The sequence below is a fragment of the Thunnus albacares genome, chromosome 6 (assembly GCF_914725855.1).
Source record: "Thunnus albacares chromosome 6, fThuAlb1.1, whole genome shotgun sequence".
Taxonomy (NCBI): Eukaryota; Metazoa; Chordata; class Actinopteri; order Scombriformes; family Scombridae; genus Thunnus; species Thunnus albacares.
In genome coordinates, this window is record NC_058111.1 from 24,213,246 (window position 1) to 24,237,365 (window position 24,120).

At 38.4% G+C, this 24,120-nt stretch overlaps 1 protein-coding gene across 3 annotated transcripts in view; it reads left to right on the forward strand.

The window, feature by feature from the left end:
• The window catches only part of dscamb (Down syndrome cell adhesion molecule b), a 126,320-nt gene that overhangs the window by 13,141 nt on the left and 89,059 nt on the right, over positions 1-24,120 (forward strand). For all 3 annotated transcript variants that reach the window (XM_044354780.1, XM_044354778.1, XM_044354779.1), the window contains exons 2-3: positions 7,046-7,363; positions 8,653-8,799. In XM_044354780.1, coding sequence (XP_044210715.1) covers positions 7,046-7,363; positions 8,653-8,799 — 465 coding nt within the window. The remainder of the gene's footprint in view (positions 1-7,045; positions 7,364-8,652; positions 8,800-24,120) is intronic.

Below are 24,120 nucleotides of genomic sequence, written 5' to 3' on the forward strand. Positions count from 1 at the left end.
AAATTCCGCCTTCAAGATGTAAACACACACTGTACAGATACAGTTCATGTAACATGTATAGTTTTTGTCTGTGAATGCAAGCAGTGGCAGCCTAAAAACTGCAGATGCAGCTTTGTGAATAGATGGTTGCTGGTTTGAACAGAATAAAAGTGTAAATTTTAAGATACAGCAAGGCTCCATCTTCTTCAGTATCTGCTTGAACTGGTCAACACTGAGCTGTCCTACAGTATAAATATGTAGCATACATGCTCATCAGAAAATTCAATCAATTATTGCTCAAAGGTAGTGCCAAACTGATATGTTCCATGTAGACTGACATGGATTTTACATTACTTTTAAAACGAAATAATTAACTTTGCTCTAATCAATATTTTTATATTAACAGTGGATCAAATGACTATGTGTAATGTGAGGTTGCTCGCAGTGATTAACTCATAATTGAGAAACTAGCTGGTGAAGACAGTGAAGAATTTAGCAGCTAAAGATATTTCCCTCCGGAGTTGGTGGAGACCAAAACAGAGCCGAAAGGAGAGTGAATATTGGATTTATCAGGTGGCAAGAAACAAGACTCAAAATGAAAATGAATACTAATGTTGTTTTATGTGTGTTCAATGTTTAAATGTTGCTATTTGCTAACATGTTAACCATATCAACTTAGGATATGTCAGTGTTGTGTTTACAGGTTGCTGCACTGTCCCCAAGCAGTGAAAAAGGCTATTCATACTAGGAAATTGCTGCCATGATATAAATAAATTAATAATTTTGAATCTCAACAATGATGGTACAGCAGTGACAACACTGCTATGCTACTCTACACCATTTGCACCCACCAAAGCTATGACAACAAGAACCAGCTTTCAAACAACAGTATATGTCTTAAAAAGAATAAATGGAAAAAGTAATATATTAAACTACTTGTTCCAACATGTCTCAGAATAATGCGTTCTCCCTGCTACTGTTTGGTATTATTGTTTGGTTTATTATCTCTTCCGCTGTATCCAGAACAGAAAGGTTTAAATGAAACAGCTTTTTTTCTCTCCCCCCTCTTCTCCCTGAAGATATCCCGTCAGAAAAAAAAAATCATAGTCAATTATAGATGCATATAATCCATTATTGAACAGTGTCATTTATTTCACCTTTACGGTTGGACTCATGAAAAATTATGCCAATTACTGATTTCCTCTCGGGCAATGTAGTAAGTGGTCGGGCCCTGAGGCCGTTTGTTGGGGCATGACATGGTGCTCTTTGTGAGGTCTGAGGAGGCGATGTACCTGCGTCACCGGACCATTTGTGGTCTGGCTCCTGAGCTTAGTCAATTAGGAAAACGAGTAGCGCAGTGATATGCACCCTTCCACCGGAGTCCATTTCTTTTTTTAATTAAATCAATCTCGCTATCACTCAGCCAGTCGAAATTGAGTTGCTCTCACATACTTTTCATATGTGAAATAGACGAATATCGAAACAGCCACAGCATAAATCCTAATCCAATTTCTCCGATGCTTGCACAGAATTGAAGCTTTCCTAGCAACCGCACACTTCTTTGATCTGCTTCTCTCCAGCCATTTGCTATTATAGCGCTGTAACATTCAAAGTATCAATTAACTAAGTACCCAAATTGTATTTGCTTAAAGTTTGATGGGTGCCAGTTGTATCAGTTGCTGGATTTTTTAAATGAAGAAAATACTGTTTTGCTTTTTATTTGTGCATATTATTTTTGAAAAACAGTCTCGTTTTCTTCACTTACTTCCCAAAATCCCCTCTGTACGATAACATCAAAGCAGGATCTCAGAGTGTTTTGCTGACATATTACAACACTAATACGAAAGCCAAATTTACAAAAGTCTTGTATATTCACCTACACATTTTGTATTTCACACACATGTAAATTTTCTGCTGATCAACAAAGACTGTTTGTTTTTAAAGTATAGACACAAGTGATCTCAAAGTGTCCTCTCCTTCTCATTAACCTTGAGCACCGTCCATGAACAGGTGGGTTTTGATCCCCAACCCCCTCATGGCTCCAGTCTGTATTATCAACAGAGCGCTGAAAAGATTGATACTCCCTGTGCCAGTGGAAAAAAAGAGAATGAATCAGAATTTAATATGACTTTGATGTATTATTTTCATCTTGGCCGGTGCCACAGACCCACTGAGAACCCAGCACACTATCCCGCCGCATTTTAAAAGATTCAAATTGACTAAAAATGTTTGATGTAAGAGACTCTACAGGAGTGTTTACAAAAGTTTCTCTGTTTGGAGCATATAGTCACCCCTAAAATGACACACATTCACAGCACAAATTTTATTCTAATGAAAAATGACTTGAATATGGACAAAGCATATAAATATTGCTCATTAATTTAGGATTAATGTAAACCAATTCAGGAGTAAAAACATTTGTTTATATAAAATATTAGTGAAAGAATGCTATATTATCTAAATACAAGACAGATTAGGATAACACCAGAATTATTTGCAAATGCTTTTTGGCACAATTTTTTTTTTTAGTAAAATGTTTATCAGTGATTCATTCATATAATAAAATGTCTTGTTTTCCTTTTCTTTGTATTGTATTGCAACTGAAACTTATAAATCTGTAATAAACAGACCGATAGTGAAAAGTAAAGGCGTCTGTGCAGCCATGCTTTGTGGTTTTCATTCATAGATACATTAAATAATAATATACTGAATTTGACTCGTCAGTGTGCATTGCTGCCTATTCCATTTTCCCTGGTAAGGATGGGAAGACATGCACCCAGATTTGCTAATAAGCATAGCGAGTTGTTCACAGTATCATATCTAGAGACTTAGAGACTGAACCTCCAACATATGCACAGAAATATGTGCAGAGCCAGAGGTAGATTGTTAGTCATCACCCTGTACAGTTCACAGATGGAAGTAACAAATAGTGCATCATTAGCATTTACAGATGGAAACATACAGAGACAGACAGGAGGCAGAGTGACTCATGGGCAGATAAATGAAGAGATGGATTCAGTCATCAGATTGTCCTGCTACATTTGCTACTTGCAAGCGACCTTATAGTCACAACTCGCATGTTGAAGAAGATGGTTATAGTCACTACCAAAGTCTGTAAAAACAATTCTGTGATTGCTTTGTTATTTAACTTAAATAAAGCAATGGGCTTACAAAAGGTGCATAATTGTCAGCAAACATCCTCCTGTCACTCCTTGGGAACTAATGCCACATACCACAGTGTTTATAGCCTAAGATAGTTTGCATAAAACTCAACAATAAAAGACATAATATGTGAACTATGCACAGTCCAATAATACATACAGTACACATACTGCACCTTAAAGCACAAAATACAAAACCTTGATGCAAGCTGCACTGCAGTTGCTGTCCATGGTGTCTACAGGTTGTAATCCACAAACAGGTGAATGTAAAGTCACTGGCTGTAAATTTTAACATTTGTATCACAATCAAAATGTGATCTTGTTACAGGGAGACTTGATGGGCAACTAAAATCACTGACATGAGTAAATACATTACAGTGCACAATGTTCCAAAATTGTTGAATGGAATCAGTCATTTAAGTGTTTTATGTTAAATTTAATAACTACTTCATCATTGTATTTTGAAAAGCTGACAAAGTGCAGACAGTAAACAGTCAGCTTAACAGTCAGTTAAACGTCATTCCTTTAAGAGACCTACAGGTCAGCTGCTCCTTCACACTAATGTGATATAAATCAGACACACATGTGATGCTACCGTCACTAAAATGTATACTCTATTCCTGTCTTTGATGTATAGCTTATCTGCCCAGTGTTAACGTTAATGTTAGCTAGTTAGATAGTTATTGTAGGATTAAAATGTGTGCTAAAAAGGTAAGATACTACTAGGTTAAACCTAATAGGTTAAACTAACATTAGCCAAAAAGGGCGACAATTTATATTTCCAACATCTAAAAACCACATTGCTCGAAAATACGGAAGCCGAGAACGGCCATGCTTGCAATTATTTTTTTTATTACCGTTATCTCTAGATCACAAGTTAATTATGTTGTTATCTCAGGAAAACGAGCTTTGTTATGTTGAGAAAAAGAGATAATTGACCAGTTATCATGAGAAAACAAAAGGTCTGACCTTTCTACTGTTTGGACTACCAGGCTGAGAGGTCATATTTTCTTGGATGTCTAACACTATGTATTTTATATTTTCAAGCCATATCCATACATGGATATGTTATGTCTACTTAACAACAGAAGTGAGAATGAATGAATGAGTCATCCATTTCATGTGAGCAATAATTCAAAACCTCAGGATATTAAATAAATAAACATAACCCTAACCATTTACTGCATAATGTACTCCATTGGCTATAATGATGGCTCAGTTTACACCACTAACAATTTAGATGCTTTTATCATATCAATAATGATAAACCTAATGAAAATATAACAATGCATATTATTTAGTCATGGAGACACACATTAGTCTAAGTGTTTTGATAGTATCAGAGATTCTGCTGTTTAGTCTGACTTCTGGCTATAGGACAGTGTAGTTAGTTAGATGTACCACAGCTGAGTGCATATCTCTTCAAACATCTTCCATGAGTGTGACTATTACGAGTGCACTATTGTAAATGTAGCACTGGGTCAACATAATGGACAATGCATGGAGGAATGACATGCATTGATTATCTTGTTATCTCAAGATAACAAAGCTCGTTTTCTTGAGATAACGAAATAATTAACTCATGATCTCTAGATAACAGTATTAAAAAAAAATGCAAGCATGGCTGTTCTCAGCTTCCGTAGGAAAAACAACAAAAGTGAGTTACCTTCTCTACATGTGAATTAATGGGACATTGTCCTCGCCTTCTCTTTGCCACATCACATGTTAACCGACACCTGTTGGCTCTAATGTTAGGCATTGTTAACAGGAAAAATAGTGAAAAATGACCACAAATTGCTAAGCATGAACTATGAACAACCTCAATACTGAAACTGTATAAATATCATATCATCATTGACAGCACAATAACGCTATATCAGACATTCAGAACTCATAATCTTAGATGCCTGCAACATAGACGTGCAAAATATCACTCATATTTATGTGAAATTATTTTTGGTATTATTACTCAGTAATATAAAAAAATCCAAATCCTTAACTGTACCACCTTAAATCTTTTAGCCCTAATGTTAAACACCACTGTACATCCATGCAGGTGTTTTTACTTATTGTGGCTGATTAGTGACTGTTAGTTTTGTTGCATTTTTCAAGGCAGGATAACTTATGTCTTGAATGTTTCTATTAAGACTTGGAGTTTGGGGACCTCAGAAAATTCACACTGAAGAGTTGAGAACTGATAATCATAAGAATGTGAATACATTTTGTTTGTTTTTATAGCTGTCAGCGAAATCTTCACAATAAATCCACAATATAATAATGCATTTGGCCCGACATCAATTATTGGACATGGCCCTGTCTTCTTTCCACTTTTGAAACTCCCCACAGTCAGTCCACTTTATCTAAATAGGTTTACCAATGCATATGCCAGTTTCTGTAAGAATATAGAGTTGGTTTGATTCACTGAAATAGTGCAAATGTCCATATCTCCAATATGTCAGCTAATAGTTGTAGGACAAAAATGCTGCAGTAGACTATTGATTGTTTGTGCGCTAATAATCTTGAAAGGGTATTCCTAATTTGTAGCAACAAATGAGTGTTGTGTGGATGTGCGTGTGTACATGAGCAAGTCATTGGAGTGTCTCATTGCTGGTTTAGAGCTACTGGAGCAGAGAAAAGGATGAAAACGTCTGCAATTTGAAACCTTGTTAGGAATTTATGAAGTGCTAAAATGTTTTCTCCCCAGGGAGAACCCAAGCCAGCTGCCACTGCCACTGTAAGCCATTTAGTGCAGAGCCTCTGGGCTCGTCACCAGCCTGAGCTGGCAAGCTAGATACACATATACAAATATTTCTGCATGAAAAACAAAAATACAGATTCTCTCTCAAACATAGCACCTCAGACTGTAAACAGACATCTGCTGAATTTATCTCCCAGAAATTAAACAGCTACTAAGGAGCTAACTGGACCAATGTTGACATTTATTACCCTCTTCTCCTCTGGATAAAACCCCCACACAAACTGCTCTTAACGTTGTTCTCTTCACTGTGATGTTGGCTTAAATTAAAGCATGAACATGATCAAGGCAGCTGACCTTATTTTATAATTGATAGTATGTTAATTTAATGTTACAGAGGTCCCAAGAATAGGAATACATTGATGAATCTAAAACTACGGATCATGCTCCATAAATAGAAGCACTTACAGAACAAAACTACAGTAAATGCCTTTAAAGGAATACTAATTTGTAACTGTAATTTGTAATTTGTAATAACTAATTTTATTTGATTTTTGACATTTTAAATGGACATTTTCATACTCAAATACAGGAATGCAACTATTATTTTCATTATTGATTACCTGTAGATAATTTTCTTGATTAACTGATTATTTTTTTTGTCTATAAAATGTTCGAAAAAGGGGAAAAATGCCTGGTCCAAGGTGACGTCATCAAATGTGTCGATTTGTAGAATCAGCAGCCCAAAATCCAAATATATTCAGTTTTCTATCATGTATGACACATAAAAGTTTCAAATCCTGATATCTGATAAGCTGCAACCAGCAAATGTTTGGCATTTTTCCTTAAAAAAAAAGACTAAAATGATCGTTCAGTTATCAAAATAGTTGCTTATTAATTTTCTGTCAATTAACTAATCAATTAATCGACTAATCATTTTAACTCAACGCAAATACCAAACAATCTAAATACAAAAAAGAACACTTTTTTTTTTTGCAAAATTAAATGTTTTATCATTCCAGGATCTCTGGTCCAGACTTCATTTGAGAATTTATTTCTGCCTTTGCAAACTTTATTTACAGTAAAACACAGTTGAGACGTGATCCATATACAGTGAAATCCAATAAACAAATGCAGAACAACAGAGGGTTGAAAACTACCACCTAATCAAAATGGTAACAACAAACATCCTGTGTTTCCTCTCTTGCAGTTTTCAGTGAGGACCTACATTCCAGCCTATACTTTGTCAATGCATCTCTGCAAGAGGTAGTATTTGCCAGCACCACAGGGACCTCGGTGCCCTGTCCTGCTGGGGGTGCGCCGCCTGCCTCGCTGCGCTGGTATCTGGCTACCGGCGAGGAGATCTACGATGTCCCTGGCATCCGCCATGTCCACCCCAATGGAACCCTCCAGATCTTCAACTTCCTGCCATCCAGCTTCAGCAAGCTGATCCACGACAACACGTACTACTGCACTGCCGAGAACCCCTCTGGCAAGATCAGGAGTCAGGATGTCCACATCAAAGCAGGTGAGTCCACAGAGGAACAATCAGGGTAGCAGGAGTACTTTTAATAACAGTGGTGGTGAGTATAACAGTAGTATTAGTAGTATGTAGTAGTAGTTAGTGGTAGAAGCAGGGATGAAAGTCATCATTCTAGTAGCTGTAGAAGTAGTTATTAGCAGTAGCAACAGCTCTAGTAGTGGAGCTATTTGTAGAAGTCAAACTAGCAGTGAAACACTTGGGAGACCAACTAATGTGAGTGTATAAAACTTAATTCAAGTGAGGTTTTCCATAATAATAACCTTGTCTTCTACCTTTGGAAAAAAAAGCTCAAAGCATTTTGAATCTTTCTTAAGTAAAAATACATAAGTATTAGCAGCAATACTGACTCACTGATGAGTACATGTAAGCAGCATTTTATTGCTGTGAAGGCAGAGCTAATTTTAGAAACTTATACTGTTGTGTAGTCTAATGCTGTTTTATACTTATTTTACAAAGTCATCATACTGTATGTTTTACATATAAAATATTGATATGAAAAGTAGCTAGTAACTATAGCTGTGAAATAAATAAAGTGGAGTAAAAAGTACAAGTACAAGTACAATTCACTGTGAAATGTAGCTGACTATAATCGTAACGTAGCTCAAGTATTCAAGTAAAGTACAAGTACTTCAAAATTGTACTGAAGCACTTGAGTTAAAGTACTTAGTTACATTCAACCACTGCTGAACTGAGTCTGATTGATGAATGTCTTGAACCAGAGACTGTAAGTGACTGTAAAGTGACTGTAAACATCATCTGAGCTTTGTGAGAGCATGTGCATTAAAAATATCAAAAGGCAAATGCAGGCAATTTTTTTTTACTTTTAAAAATATGTCAGAGATGATATAATATTGTTATATACTGTAGATCCGTCATCTGTTTGTCTATTACCCTGTTAATGTTTTTGAAAGCTTATCAAATATAATTTCATTAACCAGCATGTAAGAATTATACAGATTATTTTTGCTTATTTTCTTTTAAAAATATACTGAAACACAAATATCCAATAGTAGTAATACTGGAGTCAACTACCTGTGGCCCCCTGACACTGGTAGGTTCAATTTGCTCAAGGACACTTCATCAGGTTTGAAGTTTTGCTAGATGAGGGCTTTATCCTGATCCCTCTGGTTCAAGGATGTAGTAGTGCTGTAGTCTGCAAAAGCAATGTGGCCACCCACTATCTCCCCTAAAACAGAAAAGCACACGATAAAGTTAGTGGTCTCTTATATATGAGACCTGTCATGTATTTAGTGACTGTTTTTCCTCCTACTTAGTTTCACGGGAACCCTACACAGTCAGAGTGGCTGACCAGAAGGCTATGAGAGGCAGTGTAGCCGTCTTCAAGTGCATTATCCCTGCTTCTGTTGAGGCCTACGTCACTGTTGTATCCTGGGAGAAAGACACTGTTTCACTCAGCTCAGGTAAGACAATGATAATCATATTTGGTATGTATGCAACTGAGTGTTTCAGTATGGAGCTTTAGAGCTTCAATTCAGGGGAAAAACCTGTTAAAATCAGGCCTCATGTCTGTGATATGTGAAGATAAAAGAACCGTGTTAATGTTAAAACGACTGACCACATTTGTGACTTTATATAAAGTATTTCAACACAAAAAAAACACAAGTGAAGCCTTTTTGTGCCCACTTTGATTACAACAAAAACAACGAGATTAAATGTTTGTCGGTGAGAGAGGCGTGTTGCCTTTTTTCGGCTGTTTTTCTCAGTCCCCTCCCTGCTCTGCTACGCTCCGTGCTCTTTGGACACTCTGTTCTGTTTCACTGTGAGTCATCTCCTTACCTGTTTACTGTCGTAGTCTGCCATTACTGGGGCTTTGCAGCTCCATACAGCCCTGTCCTCTCACTAGCCAGAGGATGTTGATAACTGTCACATTGAATCACCGAGCTTCTTCCTCCTATGCACACTCCACCTCAGCCACCTCCATTTTGAGTCCAGCAAGGGGTAAAGTGGAACAGTTTACATAGCATCATTGACCTAGTTACCCTCCTTGTTTAAATCCAGTGGCACAGCGTGATAACGCGAGATGCCAGAACGTTCTGCGGGGTTGGATTTTTTACTCAAGTTAAATGGGATGCTTATCTCTTTGATTGCTCCATGTACTGCCCGCTGGCTGATTTCGCTTCATACTGGGGCATTCAGGGACCTGTAAGTGAGCACTTGATGTCATTTGACTGAGGGCAGAATCTGGGACGGTGTTTTGGTGGCATTTTAAATGTGTCTGCTCAAGCATGAAGATGTATCTTCTGATCCATGCCAGCGACTTATTTACTCGAGGTTACTAGAGTTACTCGCTGCAAGCTGTTGGTTTGAAGACACTGCCTAATGTCATGGAGAGCAGGCAAATATGCAGCATGCAGATGTGATTACATTCTTGTAAATGAAATGAATCATGTAGACAAGACTCAGAAGTGATGTTTTTCTCAGCTGTGGTTAAAAAAATGTCCGTGATCAGGATAAAATGCTGTAACATATCACCTCTACCTCACAAAAACATAGAAAAAGGTGACATGTGTGTGCAAAAACCATCTCTTCATGTATGAACTGTGAATATACTGCAGGTGTGTTCTTTATATTAAAAAAAACAATCATTGCTAATCATTTTTAAATCAGCTCTTATTGTACTGTCTACAATGCCATCTTTCCATTTTTAAAGCAGGTCTGACAGCCCATAGAATATGCAGTGAAGTTTTGATGGATTATATTGTATGCCTGGTGTTCTTTTGAGTTCTTTCGCAAGCGTTCAAAAGAACAACGATATTGGATCCGTGTTTACTCCAATAAGTATTGCAGCAGGCGAGTGCTGTCAAAAGCATGAGCACACGGTCAAAATCACTGCTGCTCCGTGATAAATATTTGATGGTAGATTCTGATGCATGAGCGGATTCACCTCGCACTGTTATGGAGAGGGTATGTTTACTCTAGGAGCGAGGGTTTGAGGGATGTGTGCGCGAATGTGTTTGTGCGCGAGCGGAAAGCGCGCGCAAGAGAGAGCGGGACCATGCCGACAGGGCTTGACAATGGCAACCGAGTGCAGTTTGACCCAGCCTAGTTTTCCGACTCCTTCTCCAGCCCCTCTTTTCTTCTCTTTTTTTCAATTTTTCATGAAAGAAGATTTGGTCTCAGTGGACACAAAATAACAGCCGCACTGAATTATTAATCTCAGGTTTTTGTTGGGAACGGTAACATCAAGTGCACTTCCCTTCTCTTGCATTGTGCATCAGAACGTGAGCAAGAACAGTCAATACTTGAGATATTTCTCTTACTACAGACACAAAATAACATAATAGCAGAGTGAGCTCTGCTGTGAAACACAGTGAGAAATTTAGGCTGGAGATGTCACTTGATTATTAAGCTAATGTTGATGAACATCCACAGTTTAAATACACTTTGATGACTGCTTGTTTAATAGTCAGGTGCTTTTTAAGATCACTAACTTGCATGTACAGAGGAAACTGGCTTAAATCACGGCTGCTGAAATCTTTGAATATCCAGTGATTCATATTAGGGTCAAAAATAGATGCATAATTACAGACTAGGGCCTGTCTTAATTAATCAGCTGTGATTGAAAAGTTAATTACAATATGAATTACCTCTCAGAATGAGGACTGCTTAGTAGTCATTTGAAGCGGCCTGTTTTCAATGTGAATGAGCATGACGCAAGCTCACTGGGTCCTAATGTTGCCACTAACATACCATTAACCCGTCATGAATTTTAAAATGGATCTCGCAGCACGAGCTTTCAATTGCCCGGCTCCAATCGCCTCCTCGCTGCTTTTGATAAACAATTGACAGAGCTAATAGAGAGATGAAAGAGGCAAAAAAAAAAAGAAGAGAAAGTAAACCGGGGAGGGGACGAGTTGAGCTGTTCTACTTTGCTGCTGCCAGGATTTTATATAGTGGACCTTTATTTTAATGCATGTGTGTGTTGGTGTTGCCACATGCACCTTTGTGTATTAGTGTGTACACATTTGATGTGTGTGTGTATTTTTTTACGTGCTGCTGTGTGTTTGTGTGTCAAGTGGCCATGCTTTTGAAAAAGGGATGGTGTGTGTTTTTGTGTTTTTCCATCTACCTACCTTTTGTCTCTCATCATTCATAATATTAGCCAGCGTAATGAGCTGGGTGGCCTTGGTTGAAGAGAAACGCTTCAACAAAACCAATGCTTGGATATTGAATGAGCTTCAAACAACATGTCGTCACTGAGACCTTGCACTCTTCTTCAAGATTCGTGCAATTAGAATTTAACTATTTGCATTCACATTTCGGCTGTTTGAGTCTTTTTAACGTGTTAGTCGTGACCCATCAGCTCACGGCTTTTACTCTGTACCTCGCATGTATGATCGTGTGTGTACGTCTCCTACACAGTGACTTCCTATTGACTTTTCTTGCGGATGTAGAAGCAACATTAGCGTAGAGTCAGTATAATCTCTGTAGCAAATGATACACACAGTGCCTCATTCAGAGCTTTTCATGCATGTATCATTTGCATCCATTTAAACCTTGCGCTGTACTGTAAATGTAAGCATCTTGCAAATTTGGACAACAATACCAATCCAGTCAAAATGGATTATGTTGGGAATACCATAAATTAGATTTTGTGACAATAGCAAAATCTGAATGTTAAACTGTTCGTCATAAAACATGTTCAGTGTTAAGATTAGGTTAGTAAGCTCACTCTGGTTAACTGTAGGTTCTGTTAATAAAGGGTGAAGTGTTGGTCATACTAAACACTTTTTCTTAAATTTGAACATAATTCTCATTAAAAACCTCTGATTTATATTTTATTTTTGATGTCAAATTACTGTTTCTAGTTGTGGCACTTTCATGTGATCCATTCATGGTTGGAAAACATGTTTGTCATTTGTGGATTAATATGTCAGTTGAATTGAACTATTTTGATGATCAATTAAGTCATTTATTTCAGCAAAATTGCAAAAACTGGCAAAACAAGACATTTTAAGATGTCATCAGTGGCTCCAGGAACATGTGAGAATTGGTTAATAACTTGTTAATGGAAATTGGTTGCAGCCCTACACTTTTCATCCAAATGGAAACTGAGTTCCTTCATCTAGTCACTCATCCAGATGGAAGCCTGACTCAACCATGGATAGATAGACAGGCAGCCTGTATAATGCCCCTGGAGAGGACAAGAAAAAAGGGAAAAGGTGAGGAGAGGTGAGGTAAGAAGAGAGTGAATGAAGGCAGACAGTTCTTCTCTGGTGTGGAGAGATATGTAGGGTTTCCTCTTTGGAACAAACATGCAGACCTTTCATCTTTTCAGGCTGGAGATTAGGATAGAGATGGAGGACAGGAAAGCTTTATTCTGTATTAAGACGTAGGCTTAGTGCGAGGCCGGTGAAGAGGGATGACTCCATAAGCCATTCCTACCTCCCAGATGTGTGTCTGTCTTCCCTCCTCTTAATTGTACTAGAGCTACAATGATTAGTCAATCGATTAGTTGATTGACAGAAAATGAATTGTCAACTATTTTGATAACTGATAAAACGTGTTGGTCATTTAAGCAAAAATGCCCAAATATTTGTTAGCTTCAACTCCTCAAATGTGATGATTTAATGCTTTTCTTAGTCGTACGTGACAGTAAAGTGAATATAATTGTGTTTGTGACTGTGTTGTTGGACAAAATAAGACGTTTAAAGACATAACCTTTGATTTTGGGAAATAATTAATGGCTTTTTTCACTATTTTCTGATATTTTATGGACAAAATGAATAATCATGATAATAATCTGTAGATTAATCGATGATGAGAACAATATACACCAACCATACTAACCATTTATTCCTTGTTTCTCTTTTAAGACAATATATATTGTGAGATTATATAAATTTGCCAACAGTCAGAAATTCTGCAGGACTATTTATATCGTGGTAGCTACAGCGTCATGTTAATGTCTGTTTGTTTAAGGCCATTTTGTATTTTGTCTGGTATTTTATTTGCTTGATAAGCCAAAAACAGACTCTTTCTCCATTGTTTTACAGAAAATTAAAATTACATATAGCCTGTCGTGATAGAGGACTTTTTCCATATTGCTCACACTTAGTTGGACTTCAGTGACACTAATTGTAGAGAAAGGGGCTTTACAGTTTTCTATGTACACAGAATATTTGTTTTTTAATATTGAATATGCCACTTACTAACAATATCAGATACTGACATTATTTATGTTGCATTCATATTGGGAAAACATACAGAGTGACAGTCAGGCAGATCAGTAAATTCTCTCTTTCCCTTCTGTCCTTTTGCTTTGTTCTCTTCTTTTGTTTCCTTTCATTTTTCCTTCCTTTCTCTTCTCCATCCTCCACTCCTCTCCATCCTCCTCCGCTGGCCTTCGCTGTCGGCCTTCTCCCCTCTGCTTCTCATCTCATTGCATAACCTGCTTGGCACAGCGCCCCAGTCAATTTCCTCCTGTGTGGAAAATGTTGTTTTTTTATTTGCTTTATGCAAATAAGTCCATTCAATACTCAGGGCATCAGAAAAAAATAAATCTCCAGTTACATTTTTCAGTCACATTCACGCCGGCCGCTTCCCAACTGTGCGTTTAGCATTTAAGCGATGGAAGTGCCTGCGCACTCTCGCATTCTGCTCACTCTTCTCTCATGGGTTCTTGTGAGTGCTTATAGAGGCTAATTAAACAGTTTGCTTGCTAATAGAATCACAGTCTTAACCAGCCACCAGCTCAGTCGCAAGAATGTTAAGGATGTCTTCAAAGAGGCTACTGTAGGTGTTTGGTTTACAGGATCACTGCTCAGCAGGAATTTATCATGCCAGTGATGTGCCACCGCCTCCATTTTTCACTGAGATTGACAGTGAGGGCACTGAGAGGCAGGCGGAGATGGGGCTGTAAATTCAACACGCCCAAAGTCAGGCCAACCTTGAAAGGAGGGCACAGCGATAGAAATGAGCTCGTGAGAAATGAAGATGCAAGGAAATGTAGAGGAAGAGAGGGCAGATTAGAAGAAAGGAAGTGAGAGGAGAGTTGGGGAAACAAGAGAATAAGAAGGAGGAGATCTGAGAGGTAGAGAGGAGGAGAGTGGGCGAGGCTTTTTTTCCCTGGTAAACAAGGGACTGCGTCACGTTAGCCACAAGATCTTCTTCCTCTTTTCCTCTCCCTTCTCACTTTCCTTCCTCACTCACTGTTCTCTCTCTCCATCCCCCCCCCCCTCATTCTTATTCTCCATCTCTCTCCAGATTTCTGTCTCTCCTCCTCGCACAAACATGGTTTGTTGATCTTGTTGTTAGGGGGGCTGGAAAATGGGTCATGGCTCAAGCAGGAGTGCGTGATCCTTGCATGTAACCACATAGCAATCGAGAGGAAGACATAGATAGATTACTGTGTACGTCTGCATGTACATGCATGCAAATATACCGTACATGTATGTGTTTCCTGAGTGTGTGTGTACGTGGATGTATTTTGTGCGTGCTACTCCACCCATCCTGCAGCGAAACCCTCTGAAAACAACACAGCCTATCATTTTTGCTCCCCCCCCCCACACACACATCAGCAGTTAGTGAAATGCTGACCCTTGTCTTTCACTGCACCCCTTTTCCCAGTCCACTCACACACAGCTGCCTGAAAGCTGAGGGAGATGGGGGTGCTTATTGTTTGTACAGTGAGAGTGTGTGTGTTTGTAAAGGTGCTGTAATTGTGTGTGCATTTTCATTTAAATGTATGTTCATTGTCTGTACATGTGAGTGACAGTGTGTGATGTGTGACACTGTCAAATAGGAAATGTTTGGGGCGGGGGGCGGGGGGCACTCTCCTGAAAGAAATAAAAAGAAAAAAAGCAAAGAAAAAAAATCAATAGTTGTGTGCATTAATCACGCTGCTGCCACAGAGAATTATGGGCACATGAGCTGAAGGATGCATTTTGTGCATTTGCAACATATGAGTGCTATGTGAAGGGGAGTTTGGGGAATTGGAAGAGGACAAGACAAGACCCTTTTAGTAAGAAGCGAGGTTAGACCAGAGATAGTTTAAGGGTGTTTTCTTTACATATTGTGTGTCTCACTGTTGCCTTTTGTAGAAGATTAAACCCACTGTCTTTTGTAAAGCTCGCTTTAGGACAGCGTACACAACATGTTGTTTTGAAAGCTTTGATGCTACAGCTTTTAAAATAGCTGAGATTACATTTTTATTTTCAAGCTTTTTATAATATGTAATGGTTTTGGGGATGTTGTGGCACACATTTTTAGTCTTTTCACATTCTCACATCTTCCCTTTGCTATGAGGTTTGCCATTTGGAAAGAAAAGAAACCTAGCACTCCTTTGACTTTCTGTTTGAGCTGTTGCTGTTTGAAGTCTCCATCTTAGCTGTGGTGAAGGCTTGAGGATGTGATACATATTTGATAAGGATCGATAGAAGGGTTACTGAGACAGAGATGGAGGGAAATCGATCTTGGACTGGGCTTCCCAAAAGCATCTTAAACCTAAGGTCATCTTTGGAACGTCCTTCTGGCTCAGCGGCTGAGGCACAGACTTGTAATTTGTGCCAAAACACAATGAACATTTTTATTCCTTCCTTGCTATCACATTCTCTTCTATAATACATCAGCAGAATAATTCAGAAAAATACCAGAAGAAGGGCTGCTCTCAGCTCTCAAGTTTGCTTTATGTTGTATCTAAGGTTTATGCTTTATATTAAGCCATCTACTGACATCCTAATCACTATGCACATAAAACAATAAAGCAATCTGTTTAGTGACGGGAGACTGAACAGCAGACAACATTCTGGCACGGTGGCTGCGATTCCCAGCTGATACTCCATACGGATAGACAAAATCAACAACTGTTGAAGCGGGCACTCTTCCATCAGTGTTTACTAATAAACAGTAGCAATATGGCAGCCATTAGGCTGTTTAGGCAGGGAATGATTAGGGTGGTGATGGCTGGGCGCGTTGGGAGACTGAACATGCTCTCATCTTTAATAGGCAATTTGGCTTTCTGTGATGGGGATGCCCCTTTGTTTTTCGACTTGGATTGAAGACAGAAGCTTAAATAAGCACTGTGTGCAGGAATCTAGTTTACTGTAATGGCCTGAATTTATTTTATTTACTGTCTTGGGGTGTCTGTGCATGACACATGCCTATGAAACCAATTCAAACAAAGTGCAGAATATCAATACGATTTTCATTTTAACTATCTGTAAATCTGAAGTGGAACAGTTTGTTATGGAGACGGCACTTTACCAGAGTGAAAGTAGGATTATATAGACAACACTGTGCAATTTTAGCTCTCATTCAATATTAATAAGAACTTAATAAAATGACTCATTCATAGAAAAGTTAGAAATATGGGTTTATAGTTGAGTGCAGCTCAGTTAGTGGAACGGGTCCATCCTGCCAGAGCTTATGGATTACTGTAGAGCAACACTGCTGAAAATGGACTGGAGCCGGGCCAGAACTAGCCTGGCGTCAGGCCAAGACACAGATTAGTAATAAGCATGGTGGGAGCTAATTACAGCCGAAACAAGCAAGTAATTTCTGTTTATAAACTCTCCTGGATGTGGGCTGTTGGATGACTGTGGCTGTGTAGGTCAAATTTCCCTGCGTTTGCTGCTGGTTCGTGTGTGCGTGCGTCTGCGTGTGTCAGTGACAGGTGGCGTGTTTCATGCTGGAACCTTCCCATATGCTCCCAGCTGAAGCGCTGGGGGAAATGGAGACAAACTGGTGCACTCAATCACATCCCATAATGCAACAGTGTCTGATCCCATCTTAAAAGTGACTGATTAGAGTAAAAAAAGGCACTTAATAACTCAAATCACTCTGCCGACCTAATAGGGATTTTTCACTCCACTTTTTTTCTCTCTTTCTCGTCTTCCATCCAATCAAGGATTAATACATGGTCTTATTCTGCTCACAGGGTGGTAAATCTGGAAAAATACAGTAAATCACGTTGAGCCTCTTTAAACTTTCACACAAAGCCTTGGTGGTTGTGGCCCCACGCTGGGCATCTGTAACACTGATTAGACATGATCATGGTTTTAGAGCACCTGCTGGACACCAATCAGAAGGAGAGATCTTATTGGAGTGTTTTTGTAATCACAGGACCGAAAATCTGTCTCAGAACAGTTCATCTGAAATGTACTAGTTCAAGATTTAGAATAAAACTTATATTACCTAAATATTTTGGAAGCAAAAGATACAGGAACTTCAATAATACTTCAGAGTGAACCTGAAGATCAAATTTTTAAAGCTTCACAAATCAATATTTTTATTGCAAAACAATTGATTAATTTAATATGTTTTATGTTAAAGATGTGACTCTTAATGACAAATTTATTTTCACTATCAATTAATCTATCAATAATTTTCTCGATCAATTGTTTAGTCTATGAAATGTTAAAAAATAGTGAAAAAAGTCCAAAGATATTAAATTCACTGTCATATATGACAGAGAAAAACAGCAACGCATCACATATAAGAAGCTGGAACCAGAAAATGTTTGGCATTTTTGCTTGAAAAATAACTGAAAACAATTATTCGATTATCAAAATAGTTGCTGATTAATTTACTGAAATTAACCGATTAATCATTGCAGCTCCACACCCAACTGTGCAGTTGAGTAGTTGCAGTAGCTTGCAGCTCATTGTTTTGATTTTACAGCCAATGTTACTGTTGTTATTGTTGGTTCATTCTCACTGCTCTCATCAGCAACTTATCCAGGGCAACATTAAACAGCAGATGGGCAAAGTCAGTGACTAGTTGGTGAACATAATACATTTAGCAGCTAAAGAGCGATATTTCCATCAGGAGTTGGGTGTGGAGACCAAAATAGAGCTAAAAACAGAGTAAATAATAGATTTAAAATCATCAGGTGGCCAGAACGTCACTCGTAATGAGGGCTAATGTTGCTGCTGGATGTGTAAATAGGCATCAGTTTGCTAACACGTTTGCGACATAAGGTGATAATATATTAATTTTGTGCTTACAAGTTGGTCCTTGACCAGTGAAAAAAAAAAAAAACAATTGTTACTCCTGTAAAATGAATCATTTAAGCAAAAACATTTAAACTTTTTTGTCAAGCAGAAGAAAATGAAAAACCTACAAATTTTTGAAACCAAATATTTTGAGCCCATTAATAATAATAAGTGGTGGCTGTAATATCTGCAACATGAATGAATGCATAGAATTAGTTGAATGAACAAGAGACGTCATATACTGTAAGTTACGTTTGCAGATGTTTGTTAGACTTTTTAATGCAAAGCACAGGGCTGGGCAAGATGATAGAAATCAATATCACAATATTAATAAGAATGTTTTTCAGATACTGATATATATCATGATAAATGTATACATAATCACATATAAAATAATAAAAAATATATTAAATTACTGCACAGTCCTACTGCATGATATCAGTTTCCGTTGACTTCACCTGTGATTTCGACAAATCGTTCTCCAGATTGACTCCCTCGGTAGCAAATGACCAGCTGACTTCACTGCAAGGTGACCCTCTATCTTTTTCTTGATGTATGAGGCATCAAGCATCATTATTTTTCTTCAAGGCTCGTTTTCTCTCCTCTTGCCTCTTTTCTGGCATGCGCCTTGAGAACTCACTCTGACACACACACACACACACACACACACACACACACACACTGAGTATACTTGCAGCCTGTCTTTGACCTCACCTTGCCATTGTACAGCCAACGACTAAGATCCAAACAACACCCAAACTCCCTGCAGGCTGCTGCTAAGTGGCTGTGGTGAAAACAAGGGGACTGGATGGGCCACAGGCAGTCAGTTTCTGTCATAACCTTAGATGATCAGAGCTGTGTATATGTGTGTGTGTGGGTGTTTAAGGGCAGCTCAAGCTATGAATGTGTTTGATGCATTCACAATTATCTTATCATGATGTTATTACAGTGAACACATAATTTAAAAATATGTCCCTCACCTTGTTTTAAATGTAAGAGGATGCGTCACACAGAAACATTAAAAGTGGAATGATGTAAATCTCATTCTTTGTGCCGCGAGTACGGCCAGTCAAACTGTCATTTGCGGCAGTGACGTCACAAGGTGACAACCACAAGCAGAGTGGCCTTTTGACAGACGCAGCCTGCAATCTTCACATCAGCGTAGGAGTTGAGCCAGCCAATCAGAGCCGAGCGCCCATCGCTGCACACGCTTATCACCTGCATACAGCTGCTGCTGCCCCTCCGAGGGAGCGAGTGAAGAGGATGGAGAGAAAGGAAAGAAAGAGCAAGAACGAATGGTGCGCCCGAGACAGAGGGTGATTTGTGTTGTGTGTCGTAGCACATTCATGCCCGCATCTTTCTTTCATTTCAGAGGTTTTGCGTATTTTTCTGGCTACTGTAATCCACATTTGTCATTTTAAGGGAATGAATAGGAAAACAGTTGTGTTTGTTGTGATTAGTGCTGCATCAGCCCAGCAATAGTTAAAATGTGATTCAGAGTGGAAACGTGCTTTGTAGCCCTTGTGAAATGAGACGGGAGCAAGAGAGAGAGGGAGAGATAAGCTCAATCTGAATTGATTTTCCTGTTACTTTCTGCTGTACTTGAGTTTCCATAGCAACGTGGCCAGGTTCCCTCGGCCTCCTAGGGCAAGTGTAATTGTTGTCTGTTTCTCCCAGCCAAACTCTCCATTTCTCTCTCTTTCACTCCTTTTCTTCCTCTGTCTGTTTTCTCTCAACAATGGAAAATGGTGTAGATGAGATTCTTTTTGGACTTTTTTTTAGTCCAGTTTCACCAACCAGCCACATCTAAAGGTATAAAAAGTCCTTTATATTCAATGAATATGAGCTTTGCATATATAACATAAAGTTTATGTTTATCCAGCCAAAATGGCTGAAAAATGTGGTTTGATTGAAATTTGTATTCAATAAATTTAGGGCAGCAACTAACAATTGTTTTCATTACCAATTAATCTGCCTAATATTTCATGATTAATCAATAATTGTACTGATAAAAAGAATGTCAGAAAGTAGTGTAAATTATTATAAAATGCTCATTAATGTCCCAAAACCCAAAGATATTTACTTTACTATATATATTATTACTAACAGTAAATCCCCACATGTAACTACAAAATGTTTGGTATTTTTCCTTTACTAAATGATAAATCAAAAAATCAAAATAGCTGTGAAATCATTTTCTATCCACAAATATAATCTGCAAATCAGTTCAGCTCTAAATAGGTTAAATCAGAAGGTAAATGTATTTGATTTCACAGTTTAATTTGTCTGGGTTTCTATTGTTTTATGAGTCTGGTGATTTATCACTGTGTCTACAGTGATAGTTATTGCATTACAGTGTTGGCCATATGCTAAAAAAGTATTTGCAGTTATAAAATAAAATGCTGCCGCTGTCCCTGGCTGATTATCACAGCACAAGATTTGCTGAATCACATGAAACTGTCACGCTCTCACACACTGTAGTGCCATGCACATACTGGCTCAGCAGAAACCAAACCTAAATAAGGAAATGTGCAGAATAATGAGGAACAATATTCAGTTCAGGATTTGTGAAATGTTCTTGTGACTTTATACCCGACTCCCCCACATGATCATTTCAGAAGTCAAATATCAGATCAAGGATAATGATACAGCAGAAATCTGATTTACTTTAAATAAAACTGTATTGGAGAAGTTTGTAGATAATCAATGAAAACTGCTGTGCCACAGCTTTTGCAGGAATGTGATCATAAGCACAAAATTTTGTGTGGAAGAACAGATTTTGAATGTGGCTGAAAAAGCGACAGAGACAAGAAGGAGGCTAAAATAATCCTAAATTGAGTTTGACGCACATACAAAGATGTCTGGTGGACCCCTTTTTATCTGAATTAGATATTACCAGCTCTCTCTCTGACTCCACTGGTACACTGCTGTGTGCATAACAAGGCATTCACAGCTGTTTGGAGCCTAATGGCTCAAAGAGGCCTTGCCTGCTCAGCAAGAAGAGATGGAATGCATCTTGGGTCTGCGATTAGGACTGCTGATCTAGAAACATTTACATTATGGCTTTCAGGTCATTACAGAAGAAAAATGGTCAAAAAGGTCCAGGTGAGAGAGCCTAGATCAGCACTATGACCCTGAGTAATCTACAGTGTATAAGAAACAAAGAACTCAGCAAAACAGACACAAGTTTCACGCCTACTCTTCAAAACATACTTGTTGATATCAAATTAAAACTGGAACATATGAGAAGTGGACAGAATTCCTCATTTGTAAAGCAAATACGGCAACATATCGTTCTGCTGTTGCACACATGGTGCTTTGCTGTGTTTCCGGCTGTCAGTTAGCTGCCTAAAATGTAAAATGTAAATGTATTCTGTGCTGTATTTCAAGTAAGCTCCTGTATCTGTGATAGCCTTGGACCTGTCCCAATCTGCTCTGTGTTTTCTTGCTCCAGATCAATGCTAATTAATACACATCTCCCTCAGGGACAGCAGGGAGGCCATGCAGAGAATCAGAAATCGCCGTCATAGCCGAAGCTTGATCTGGACGCTACATGGGAGGGAAACCTTCAGAAATATTTGCACGCAGGAAGTAGCTTAAAGCTCACCTTGCGTGTTTCCCCGCAGCACTGCCGCTGTGAGGCAGCAGTGATAAACTAAAGCACACTCACGGACGCTCCGTGGTCAATGAGCGCTCGTTCAGTGGCATTCTTACATGATAATTAGTTTGTTAGGTGTCTAACCATGTGCTTTGATGCAAATCAAGTTCAATTTCGTATTTAGTAGCATTGTCATGTGTTTTCTCAACACCTGAATGCAGAGCTAAGGAAAGATGCAAAGTTGTCCTCGCCTCTGCATTCAGTTGGACGATACAGATGGGTGAGCCTTTACATAGACCACAGTATAAGTGTGAGACCTGCTGGTTTTGTGCTTGTTTGGTTTACTCTCCCGTTCTATTTCTCTTTCTGCTCTTTCCTCTCCATCTCCCTTCTGAAACGCGCTGTTAAAACAAGTAAGAAAAAATGAAATTGGGCGACATGTTTTTGTGCATGCCTGGCGGACAGATAGGCGCTGCATAACTAGCAGTTTCCTCTGAAGTAGGGAGAAATCTATTTGCTTGTAGAAGCTGCTTGCATAATCCTTTAGTTACACTTGCCAGCTGTGAGCAAAGATACGGCGCTGTGGGATTTGGCATGAATATCATTGGGAGGACAAAGAAATGAAACTGATAAGTGTTTGTGCACAGGGTCCTTTGCATAATCCAGGATAACCCATAATCTGAGTTCTTTAAAATCATGCCCAAATAGATGCGGTGAGAAACCATTAATAAGAGAACATACTGTTTGGAAATTTTGTTTGTCCAAAAATAACTGGAGCATTTGAGCTCCTTTGAAATCAGATTTTTTGATTTTTTTGATGTATTTTTTTTTACTCTTAGATTTTGTATCAGAGAGTTTCTGCTGAGTGACTGATGGTGAATTTAATTTTAGAGAAAAGTCTTATTACTGTCAAATGTACTGTAGGTATTCTCATGGCCATGCTTGGCACATCGCATTTCCATACATACAGTACAGTCTGGCCTTGTTTTGGCTTACACCCATATGAAAGGATTTTATTCTTACAGAAACACACCTCACCCCTCTCTCTCTCTCTCTCTCTCTCTCTCTCTCTCTCTCTCTCTCTCTCTCTTACATATCCTTCTTCCCCTCTCTCTCAGTCAACAGTGTGCACAGCAATAAAGAAAAAACACATCACTCAACAGCTTTCAATACATCTGTCCTTTCCCTCCCCACCTCTCAGTGTGTTTGTTTGCTCAGCCTCCTCTACCCTGGCGCCTGCATTTTATTCCTCTCTCAATGTGTTATCGGACGGTAATAGACAGCTGCTGAAAGCTAGCATGAAATACCAGCATGCTACATGCTACGTGTGTGGACCTCTTGTTGTATAATACAGAGGGCTCTCTCTTCCACAGTCACAAAGTATGCATCTAAACAATCTCAGCAAGTATGAGATGTTCATTAAAACACATTATTACATTTTTTGCATTTTTTCTCCTTGCTGCATGGTTTGTTCAAATAATTTGATGAGTACATAATTCAGATCCATCAAGGCTTTTTATAGGTCATTATAATAATAAATAAGGAATGTATCAGGAGGTAAATAAAGAACATTTTTATCTGTGAAAAGCTCATTTGTAATTGCTATTTATCTGACTAAATTTGAAGACTTTTTAAGTACAATACAAAGTACCTTCACTTTGTATAGATGTTTAAAAATGTATTAAAAGTAAAGTAGATTTAAAGGGTATCCTTATTTTTTTTCTTATTTTTTAAAAAATCCCACAAAAAGTCCAAAACCAGTTAGAGTGTCGCTCAGTACCTTCTGACTTCCATGCCTGTGGCTCTGAGCCCAAACTCATTTGTTCCCACTGAGGATGTAAAATAAAAAAATAAATAAATAAAAAAAAAAAAACAGGTCACAAATATACTGTGTAATTTGTTAAAATGACTATTAATATCCTAAAACAGCTGGGCACTGGAGTTTGTTGTAAAATACAGTGTGTGGGACTCAAAATAAATTACCATGCCCATGTTCATTGTGAAGCAGATGTATTTTTACTAGTGTTATGAAACAATGGAGGTCTATGGCACAGAGGAATAAGCTATATCAGGCTTTGGCTACACAGACAATACTGGTTAATAAAACCAGTTCACTGTTGGTTTTGGTCTTTTCATGGAATTTGTTGACAATAAGAAAAATATCCTTAAATTCAAACAGTGTTTGAAAA